At 36.2% G+C, this 12057-nt stretch overlaps 1 protein-coding gene across 1 annotated transcript; it reads right to left on the bottom strand.

The window, feature by feature from the left end:
* Positions 1-2064: 2064 nt before the first annotated feature.
* Positions 2065-11630, bottom strand: LOC130740149 (uncharacterized). The gene is made up of 12 exons (XM_057592657.1): positions 11427-11630; positions 11065-11142; positions 10879-10960; positions 10617-10687; positions 10339-10440; positions 5726-5815; positions 4597-4671; positions 4356-4388; positions 4045-4125; positions 3727-3804; positions 3476-3543; positions 2065-2374 (listed from the first exon to the last, which is right to left on the bottom strand). Exons 1-12 carry the CDS (start codon positions 11547-11549, stop codon positions 2353-2355), a joined length of 903 nt encoding a protein of 300 aa, XP_057448640.1. The 5' UTR covers positions 11550-11630; the 3' UTR covers positions 2065-2352.
* Positions 11631-12057: the final 427 nt, after the last annotated feature.

The raw sequence follows: 12057 nt of genomic DNA, 5'->3' as shown, positions 1-12057 counted from the left end.
TAGCTTTGTAATTGATGTGTTTAATTAGGGACTTGGTGTTATAAAACATTTATGCAAGTTTCTTTGATGTGGTTAGTAAAAATATGGAAAAGTTTCGGTAGTCACAGGATGAGTGTAGATATCAAGCTGAGCGAGTAATGTAAATGAGGATAAGGGACAAAATTATTTGATATGATATATGATTTGATATAATAGGTAGGAAGTGTTAGGGAGAAAAATGAAGTGTTAGAATAAGGTGTGGTGTGGTGGTTACCGTACTTCTTTCTTAATCATGAGGTTGAGGTTTGATCTTTGCTAGTAAAAATAGAGCGCATATTATAGCCAGTCGTTTACACCTTAATACAAACACATATGTGGCGATTATATTAGTTATTTCTGTTGGCGGTGGGTATCTTAGTCAGAAATCTAATTTTTTTACCTTATGGCGACAATATTACATGTGATTTTATCCCATCAGTTTTTTTAACAGTTGAAGTTCTGCTTGTTGAATACTAATGTAAATTAATATTGAAAGTAATAATACTTAAGTTGGTCTTTGTTTCTACTCATATGGTATTGCTTTTGTAAATTCCTCCTAGATTTTGTTAATGTTATTTCTTAAGTTTTGCGCTAGGTTGTTTCATTTCCAATTGGTTGAAAATATTTATATTACTGGTTTCATGCAAGTGTCATAACTTTTATATTGTTTTGTTTTCATATGGTTTTTACCTATTTTTTTAATTATTTAATAATTGTTTTATTAAGTATTCTTTCTTTTTAAAATTGAACATTGAATTATCGACAAGCTTTTCAAGTTACTAAGGTGTCAGTGAATTCTGTGTTGTCTGAAGGTGCATACATATTGTTTTATGCACGACAGGGAACCCCATGGTTTTCAAGTGTCTTAGAATTCCTAAAATCATACTTGAATCCGAGTATAATGAATACTTCTCCTAAATCTGTTTTAGACAATGTTGAAAAATCGGATAAAACAAATGTAAATATTGAGGGTGGGGCGGGGCTAATGAATCCAAACCATTCGTTTCTTTAAATCTATGATATAAGTGATGCTCCTCATGACTGTGGATATTTTGTTGGGACAAATTTAAAATGTGTTATTTGCCTGAGAATAGTACTACTTTGGATAGCATTGGTACGTCAAATGGAAACTCAAACATAGAGATGGATGCTCTGGTTAAAAACAATGTATGTGCAGAAGTTTTTGTTTCTAGCGAGGAGTATGTTGGTGACTAAATCCCTGTCGGAAGAATCTGCTTAAAGGTGTTTTCGATTATGTTCATGAGACTGTAAACAACACATTCATAGACCATAGTCATAGTCTCATGAACAGAGCAAGTACAGTGGGAATGTATTTGAAAATTTCAGGTTCTCTTAACCTTTGGCCAGAGTTGTAAAGAAAACTGATGATAATAATAACGGGAGCCTAATTACCCATGTTCCATTCCAGTGAAAATATAAACAATCATTGTGTTAAATTCCATTCAGTTCCTGAATTAACTATTTAACATACACTTTGAATGTAAACAACAACCAATCAACCATTTTTCTCTATCATATCATCAGTTTTGAGCTAAGCCATCAATTATTTGTAGACCGTTCTCAAATGCATTTTTCAACCAGTTAATCGTAGTTCATTCTAACTAAATCATGAATTTGCATATTCCCTGAAATTATAAACCATATTTGTACCTTAAAATGATCCTTGCCATAACGTTTGTTTCTTTAGTTCATTTTTTATTTCTTTCCTTTTACGTAACATCATTGTATCATCCTTTATTGAGAGGACCTATTTCTCGACTTTAATTTTATATATTATCTGTTACTTTTTGAAAAAAAAAAAATGATCCGGTTGTCCACTGGAATTAGCTACCTTATAAAATTAGACGCAGAAACAAGAAGCTTCACAAGTTAAATAGCTGATTGCGCGACTCAAACCAAGTTTCAAACCTCAAAGCGCTTAACAAAACAACAAAAGGACTAGAGTTAAAGCGGACGTTGTTGGTCATAAATCAATGATTTATGATGCCACATCCATCTCATATTAGGAGTAAAACGTAATCACCATTTTGGAAAAAACAATAATCAAATTCCACACCCAAGAGCAACTGCTTTAGGCCGGATCAATCCATCAAACCTCTTGATGTTAAAATTTTATTTAAAACATAGAATCACAATAAACTAACTATGTATATATAGGGTTCAATCTATTTATACTGTGTAATATTAGGATTGTTATAAAAAAATAACAACAGCTATGTAATGACTTATTAACAAGTGAGCCAAAAAGTTACTGCTGATCAAATGAAGAAAGAACGCTTAAAAGCTAGGTAATAATCATTTAAGACCTTGTCCTTAACACCTGGTTGAAGTGGTCCTACAAAAAAGAATGATCGAGTCAAAATCATGCAAGCATATAGAGTAGTCAAAGGTACAGGAAAGGAAACAACGACCAGTAAGATCATACGAGGGTTAACACAAGTTCCTAAGATATGGCTGTTTTCGCGATAAACTGAAGAAAACAGTACTAGACAGATGAGAATTCGCCTTCAACTCTATTTTGGGCTCTTAGATCAAGTTTCAAGTTAGCAAAGGAAATATCCTCTTAGAAGCCTCATTTGGTGAAACTAGCGACGCTTTATGCACATGTTTAGATCCAACATGATATATTTTGGTTCTTATAAGATTTTAACTAGGTTTTCAAGCACTAGGAAACCCAACACAACGTAACCTATTTCGATCCCTACCTATTAACCTATAATCTTGTTTTCATGTTTATAGATAGGTTTGTTATCGTATATGTTAGAGATAGGTTTGTTGACCAACTCCAAGGTCATATTATGAAACAAACCTTTAAATATACTACAATGTCAGACTTGGCTTTCAAGAAGACCATATCAGGTTTAAGAAAACCTATAACAAATAACGGTCAGACTTGGACCTTAGACTTTTTAAGAAGGCAATGTCTATTTACGCAAAATCTGATCTGGCCTAATAGATTCCCATCCCCAATTGCCAGGCTCAAATATATTTTTCCTTTTGAAAAAAAAAAATTGGCAGTATCTATGAGGCAGTCCATTAGTTGTTTTGTTTCTTTAAATGGGATTTGGTTACAAACTGTCAACTTAGTCCAATGATAAACATTAAATGTTTGTAATCTCTGGTTTATGCGTGTTGCACTCGTCTAAATAAACTTGACTTAACAAAACAACAATCCCTCATACAATACAAGGCTTTTTACCCGACTCTACATTATGTTTTCAGAGGTTACATTAGCCAAGCAACATTCAAGCAGTCAGATATTAATGTCAGGGGGTAATTAAAGTAATAATCACTCCAGTCCTCCCTAAGGTATAGAAAATAAGGTTACCTTGGGCCTGGAAGGTTATAAAAGTGTGAGTGAGAATGCCAACAATGCAATGCATGCGCCCACATTGAGAAAAAGACTCAAAGAACAAATAATTGAGTTAATTCAAACCTGAACAAAGGCCCTTGATGCTTCTCTAGCTTAGGGTTCTGCAACGATTTCGCTAAGTCTTTAAGACCCTGCAAGTAAAAACAAGATCATTAAGCACATACCATAAGAAACAAATTTCAAATTACAAAAAGCAGTAGGATACTAGAGCCTACAGTGATAAATAGCATCTTAAACCATATTAATGGATGATGGTCACTCATTTCCCACTAGGAAAGTAAAAGGAGAAAATAAAGCACAAGGTAGAAGAACACCTCCAGATTTGGAGTTCCTGGATATGTGAGCAAATTACGGGGTTTCCCAGGAAGTTTCAGTTGCTCCGGTTGCTCCTCCTGAATATTTAAGCCACCAGACAAATGAGAAACTATCATGCATTGTAATTCAAAAGTCAAACTCTAAAAGCTCATCCAGGTTTCTCACTGTCAATAACACTCATCAAAATATGAGTGATAGTCCACACCATATATAATTTGCATCTTCAGCCATCACAACTCACAAAAGAGTAATTGGAGGGTGCCAAACAACAAAAGAGACCATAAGTATAACTGATAAACAAGAAATAAGATTCTTACCAGCAAAAGTTCAGGCATTTCCTCGATTTTTCCAGTTTCTATGAACTTGATGATGTTGTTTATTCCAGTATTTGCATAATTCTGAAACCATACAATTAAATCAGTATTTTTTAGGTGTACCAAAAGAAGTAACATTTTCATACCAAGGTGAGTCATGCATACCATGCCAATGCACTTCAATTTTTATACCGTATGGAACTAAGGAGTAAAATTATGTGCAGAACTTTCAAATGAAGGAAATGAAAAAGTTCATGACACACAATTACATACTTCTTTCAAAATTTAATGAGAATTTTAAAAAGTTTTATTACCTGCTGCCAACCCAATACAGCCAACCTTCCTTCCTGAAAAGGCATGATTATACGATGTAAGAATGAATCAAACAATAGTGATAGCATATACAGATATTTACTTTGTAACAACTGGACATATATTTTCATTCAAATGGAATTTTAAGGTATGCCAAACTCCGAGATATCCTTCTTCATACTTCTATACTGTGAAGACAGTCATGATAACAATTAACTAGCCAATTTGTGAAATCAAACATACCAATGTGTCCACTTTTTGTCGCAAGTTACCGAAGTCATCACGGAAATTAGTTACAGTACTTCGAACTCCGGAAACCTGTTTAAGGAGTATCAAAATGTTAACCACAAATTAGATTTCCTTCCATCATGTTTATGAATTATAATAGAAGTGGATATGGCACTCCCACACTGCACTTTCAATTACATTATCCTGGAACGGAACACAACTGAATTGAAAGAGCTTACAAGCATAGCTAACTAACTTGTAAAACAATAGGCATCTAACAAAACAAAACATCTTGAATATTTCTAACCTTTGTGTAAATCCTCAATGAGTTGTGGACAAAAAACTTCAGGAATTTGATTAAAGTAATTGAGTCAAACTCTCCAAGTTATAAAGTTAAAAATTCAAGGATTTAGAATTAAAAATAAATATTTGTGATTTGAAGATTTGTAAGGATTAGAAAATTAAATATACAAAAAAGTTAGCTCCAATTTTAAAATTCTAAAGCCAAATTTGTTTTAGGGAATCAATCTAACTGGGGCTTAAGTTATAAGGTAGAAAGAGTAAATGGAGAGAACTGAGAAGAGAGAGATAGAGGACTGAGTTTGATTTTCAACTTAAGTAAAAAGCCTGCATAGTAAAAAACCTAAGTTTGATTTTCAACTACCATTAAACAAAACCAAAACCTACTGATCCTGAGGTGAGAGAGACAGAGGACTAGAAGGATGGAGCTCGTCTACCATTTAGAGAGCTTGATATTCCATTATCAATCAAGATTCACGAGCTGTAAAGTATTTACTATAATGACTAAGTATATATGGCATGTAAGCCACTCTATAACTGATCAGATAGATCAAAACAACCCAATGGAGATCAGCCGCCACTCTTATTCACTAACATAGATATTCATCAAGACTTAGTTTTGAAAACAATAACTTCTAAAGGAAACCTGATCCAGTTATCTGCACAGAGATAATGATTAATAGTTCACAATCTACCGTCCATAAATATGTGTCTAAGTGGAGGCAAAAGATTGCATGTATGTAAAGTGTATCTAACAGACTTATGTGATCTGGAAATCAGTTAGACTGCATATATCATTATATAGGTACAGGTGCAAGCATAAAAAATGTGTCAAAAGACATACTTCATCCTTAATTGACCGCTGCAACTCATTCTGTTTGAGCATTTTATCATCCAAATTTTGAATTCTTTGGGTCAAATGCTTCTTAGCATCCTGTCATTAAAAGAAATGAGAAGCAATTACAAGAGGCGTCAACTATGAGTATTATGAAATTTATACATATTAATTTCACGTTAAGCTCTTAAATTAAATGCATAATGAAATTGGGGAAAATATTTTGGAATAAACAGTAGGTCATTTGTTGAACATATGAGTAAATTATCTCCAACACCCTACCCCTATTAAAAACAATGGTCTGTTAAATATGGGGTTAAAGCTCCTCAAGTGAAGGTGCAAGTACAACTGGGTAGAAAGCTTATTATAGTTTGTCGGAAAAACATTTTGTGATAGGAAAGATTTCATCTAAATTATCCAAAGTTCCCTAGGATATGCAAGGGTCAGTTTGATATCTATTTTCATTTTCTGTTATCAGATTTAATTACAAAACTCTTACCTAGCTTTCACTGTTTCCTATTTTCAAATTTGTACACAGGAAACAGTGAAATTTTGTAATTGAAATTGAAAACAGAAACCAAGCAGACCCCCAGTTATTCTATATTTCATTTCTTATTCCAGTGCTAAAAGAGTTACTCATCAAATGGGTCTTAAGACTGAATGGTTGGGGTTATGGTCTGGAGATTACTTCCTCTTGGTGACTGATTGCCTAATCTTTGTCAGAACAGATTCAAATAGTTTTTCATGATGTTGGGAGTCATATATACTTCTGAAGAGCCTGTTTTTTAAGTCTTCACTTACAGCTGCTTATCATATGTCTTGATCATAATTTTTCTGTTGTTTTATGTCGTTTTGTGATTGTAATATTGTATGAGTTTAGAAGTATTACATTCAACTCTTAACATCATACTTTGATAGGTACCAGCAATTAACAAGAAAATTGAATGTATCATTGATGATGAACCCTAATTTCCCAATCTGCCCAATGTAGACAGGACTTGGGAAAGTAGAGCTAAGAGTTGCAAGTTGTGGAGACTTTCGAGAGGCTCAACTCTCTCCCCTAAACTGATCCCAATTTCTAGAATGAATCCTTTCTAACTAATTTTCTATCTAATATAGGAACTGTAACAAAATACAAACTGTTAACTAATTTGACAGTTCTACCTAAATAAATCTAACCAACTAACAATATTTCCAGCCCTTTAACTATTGCCCACTGTTTAACAAGCCCAGACTCACAATTATTCAATCCTTTGTTAGGTAATCTAAATCTATTTCTATCAATACCTGCCCCTAAAAGATCCACCTTGTCCTCAAGGTGGGAAACATGCAAAGCTCCTTGAATGTAGGTTGGCTGCTCCAAATGTCTTGGCAGTTTTAATCAGCATCCGAGCACCTTCTGGAGTTTGAGTCTGAAAATACCTCCCGGATCCCACTGTTTGAAACACAATGAGCATGAGCTTATGGAAAAGCGGTGATGTCCACTTCCTGAACACGATAACCAAGTCCTTAAGACCTTTTGTGTAATAGCAGTAGTACCCAACCAATTACCAAATACTGCTTCAGCAAGCTCCTGAATTCCAAACTGGGCAAGTTGGAACTCAATGTCTTTGAATCCTGTTATTTTTTCTCCAATTGAAACCATATAATCAATGCCAATATCATCCATCATGAACAGATATACATTTCCTTCAACATTTTCATGAGATGAGCAATCAGCAACCACCCCAAGGACTAATCTCATGACGTCCTTAAGCCTTGAATGTAAATTTTCAGGAGAAGCAATTTAAGACAGCCTGGGAAGAAAGGCTCCATCAAAGTGGGAAGGAAAATAGGAAAAACTCCTACAGATCCACCACACTGCCACTGATATTTCTTCAAATTCTGAATCTGCACTTGGATTTCTATTACTGCAAATGAAATAGGAACCACTTGTGATAGCTGAAAATCCACCCGGATCCCAATGAAGGCAGCATGATGACCAATCTGTCACTGAAACGTAAAAACTGCCTCCAGGATCTCATTTATCTACCTTGCTAATTTACTATCCATAACAAGCAGCTAAAATCCTTAACTGTTACCTAGATATCCACAACTTCCTTATTATGACTACAATAAGATCAGTTTGTTTGCAAGCATAAAGGTAACCATGACAGCAAGTGAAGTAATCCTTTGTCCAACCTTGAACCCCACATATTTGTAAAATGTCAACCCATATTGTTTGTTAGTAAAGTTGGTGGACAAATCGACAAAAAACACAGGTACCTCACCTGATGGACACGCTATACTAACCCGCTAGTCACACTTAGTAAGATGGTCTTGATATTCTTCAGACTCCCTTCCCAATAGCAGCTGGGTCCATTAAGTCAAAAGGTGGACTCAATTGTTGACTAATCTGTTGCATTTCCAATCTCACCCCTTCCTTGTCATACTTCTCACTTTCACCTTCCCATCAACACACTTCCTAGCACGATTCTGTTAGCCACCACTTCAACAACCAGACCAGGTGGCTTTGTGCGTCATCTGCTTGATGGGCCTAATCCCTTAGTTCTCTCCTCCAAAATGTAATGGTTGTGCAGCAACAAAAATATACCCACAAATACTCCACAGTTCTCATCCAACTTCCTCGTTGGAGAAAAGTACAAGTGAGTGTCTCATTGGTTCCCCTATCGTCCTCTCTTCTCATCCGGAAATTTTGACGGTGGTTGTTTTACTTGCAAGCTTAGCGTCCCTCCTCCCTTTCCATGCGACAGTTTCGAAGGTAGTTGCTCTGGTTGCTCGATCAACAGTGTAGCCTCCGCGTCCTAAGTAGCTATGACCACCTCATCCGCATCACAATAGGACATTTCCAGCGGGGGTTTCCTCGTCGTCGAGCACTCCGTCACAACTGCTGGCCCATTTTTCTCCTTGGTTGGCTCTATGTCTAGTGCTTTTAGTGGTGGAAATGGGTTTGCCTCCTCCTTGCAACCCCGGAGAAGTCCTATCCTTGTTTCTTCCTGCTTCCTTTTCACCACCGCCGTACGATCTACGACGCCCATCACCACTAAGGTGAACGTACTCGAACTCTCTGACAGCGGCTCAATCATCTCTCTTGAGGACGTTCCAAATTTCAGCCTTTGTGGCTAGGTTATCCTTCTTGATAACATTTGAAACTTTGCCGTGCGTAAGACGGTATTTGTTCTTGGCTTTGTCGGTGCTGTATTATCTACCATGCGAGCTGCACAGTTCTGGAGGAGGTCAATTGACCTTTTTGTTGGATATCTTCACAACTATGGCCATCAAACTCACTCCAAGACACAACGCCTTCAACGATGGCCGCTTGGCTAAGACATTTTGTCACCTCCGAAGACTTCACCCCCTTCAAGGACGAGCACATCTTCTCTATCTCCGCCATTGAAGTACCCCAAGTTTTCTGCAATTGTTGGGCATCACTCTTCTTTGGCCCCCAATTCAACATTGACGATGCCTCCATCTCACCAAAGGGACTCCTGAAATCTCACCAAAGGGATTCTCCTTTGAGAGAAAACATTCATCCATTGAAACAACAGAATCAGCTTTCATCTCTGCTTTTGCTTCCACCAGTTCACCCTCTCTTGCACTCTCCCGAACTTCTTTCTTTCTAAAGCTTTCTTCCTCCTCTGAATCTTGAGCCGGTAATGGTATGAACGGTTCCAATTCTTGTTGGAATTTCTTCGATAAGGCCTTCACAAACTCCCACCATGTTACTTTCCGGCTTCTTCTTTCCCAAAAATGCCACCAAATGAAAGAACACTAAACATAGCCATCTCAGCCTCCGAGAACTTCTTCTCTTCAATTCCCATGGCCACACAATGCTGCTCCACCTTGATGGGCCACCCATAAGCATCACTTCCATCAACTACTGGAATCATCTTCATGAACAAGTACCCACAACTTCAAGATCGGAGCTCTGATACCAATTGATAAGTACCAGGCTACCAGCAAATAACAAGAAAATTGAATGTCTTATAAATGAAGAACCCCAATGTCCCAATCTGCCCAATGTCGACAGGACTTCGGAAAGTAGAGCTAAGAGTTACAAGTTGTTAAGACTTTCGAGAGGCTCAACTCTCTCCCCTAAACTGATCCCAATTTCCAGAATGAGCCTTTTCTTTCTATCTAATATAGAAACTGTAACAAACTACTAACTATTAACTACTTTGATAGTTACAGGTAGCAATCAATCTAACCAACTAACAACATTACAAGACCTTTGGTTCAGGACTTCAGGTCCATCCCTTTAACTATTGGCCCCTGTTTAACAAGCCCAGACCCACATTATTCAATCCTTTATTAGGTAATCTAAATCTATTTCTATCATATTGTAAAAATTATGATATCAGAAACTAATATTTTTTGTCAATAGAAAAATACAAAGTCAAACACCCTGCATGTGAGTCAGACTAACCAATGATACATTATATTTAAAGTAATTGGATCAAGGAATATCAAATTCTAATCTATATGTCAATAGGGCCTCATACCCTGCAAGTTCAAGGGTAGATGGTGCAATTTTCAATGTTGCATATATTTATTTATGTATGTGTCTAATTAGAAACATAAAGATATAAAAATTGAATTGTATACTGTGAATGGACACCTACAGCAATGACATCTGAGGCATGCTGCAACTTTTTTGTTAAATCTGCAACAGCATTTTCCATATTACGTTTAGTCACGTACATAAGATCTGAGAATGAAATGCCCTGATATTGGAAAAGATAAAACAGATTATATCAGAAATTGTAAATGGATTAAACTATTCATAAGAATTCTTTGTAATCAACCCTTAAATGAGATAACTGTGAAACAACCCTTAAAAAATGTCAAACGATAAACCAATGAAACTTTACAACGAACGTCCAAAATCCAAATTTCATACCTTCCACCACATGTAACCATAACCCAGAACACCAAAGGCAGCAGCTGGAACCACAAGAGATTGTAAATTACCTGAAAAAAAGAGCAAACACTTAAAAGAAAATAAAGGAGTAGTCAACATATCCAACATGGTCAACCGTCTACAACGCAAACACAATCAACTTGGTGACCGCCCTATCGTGCGAAATACTAAGAAACATGAAAAGTAAAACATAGCAATGATCTTAAGAAGCAGCTACATTAGATAGTTGAATATAACATACTACTTTGTTCTGAGCCCCCAATGACTACTGTTCTTTGCCTGCTTGATGCGATCCTGTTAATTTCATCAGCCAAACGACGCACCTAGTGCAAAATGAAACAATAATTTCGGCATGAGAAATTTCAAAATTCTTTTAAAGTTAATTTAGGAAGAAACAAAAATGTTTGAAGCAGTTTGTTAATGTTACCTGAGCAGCAATGGCATCAGCATATTCACCTTCACCTTCAGCCCCATCCCCAGGCTTCTCCACCCTCTTCACCAGCTCCTACAACAATAACAAAATAAAATTAAACAACACAGTGTACAAACAATAACTGATAACGGCCCCGTAGGACAGCTCAAGTGGTATGAGCCGAGGATATATGAGTTTGGTAGGGTCCAGGGATCCATTCCTGACTGGCGAGTGCAATTTATATTTCCGATGTATCAAAAAAACAATAACTGATAACAGATTCTCGCTGCAACTGTTCAATTCTTCGCTCGCAAACGGAATTGAAAAATGAATAGGTGAATTGATGAAGGGGAAAGTGAAGGAAGTGGAATATGGACCTGGATCTCGCCGATTAACTCGGATAATTTGCCGTGTTTGATGAGGACGGTGCCGGTGTAACCAGCTCCAGCGATGACGAGGATCTTGGTGATCCCGATTCCACTTTGCATAGCCATAGCCATGGCGGGCGCGAGCGAAAGAGAGAGCGATACAGAGTTGAAACTTGAAAGAAATACGGTGTACTTTATTCAACCTCACACTAATTAGGATTTAATATTCAAAATTAAAGAAGAAGAAGAAGAAAAAGATGCTGACCCAAAACTGTGGTCAACCAAATAACTTACTAACATATTGGGCTTCAGATCATTTTTCAAGCCCATGGGCTTTTTTGTACGTCAGAAAGTGATATTGTGAGCCTAAAAATTGTTATTTTTAATTCAAAAAAAAATTAGTAAAAAAAATAATTTTTATCAAGTTAGTCCATTACAAGTTTATTTATTAAAATATTGAGTGACTTTTATCTTTATGGTATTTTGTTGGTCGTTTTGGACGAGATAAATGTAAGTTTTCTGTAAGTGTTATTTGAACCTGACAGTTTTTCCTGCCTTGAACTGGAGCATCATCTCCTCACCCTAAATTTAGAAAAGACTTATTTGATAATTTTTTTTTTGTTATATTTTATAATTATTT

This window comes from Lotus japonicus, chromosome 2, assembly GCF_012489685.1.
Source record: "Lotus japonicus ecotype B-129 chromosome 2, LjGifu_v1.2".
Taxonomy (NCBI): Eukaryota; Viridiplantae; Streptophyta; class Magnoliopsida; order Fabales; family Fabaceae; genus Lotus; species Lotus japonicus.
Note: the sequence above shows the minus strand (reverse complement) of the source record. Positions and strands in the feature narration are given on the sequence as shown.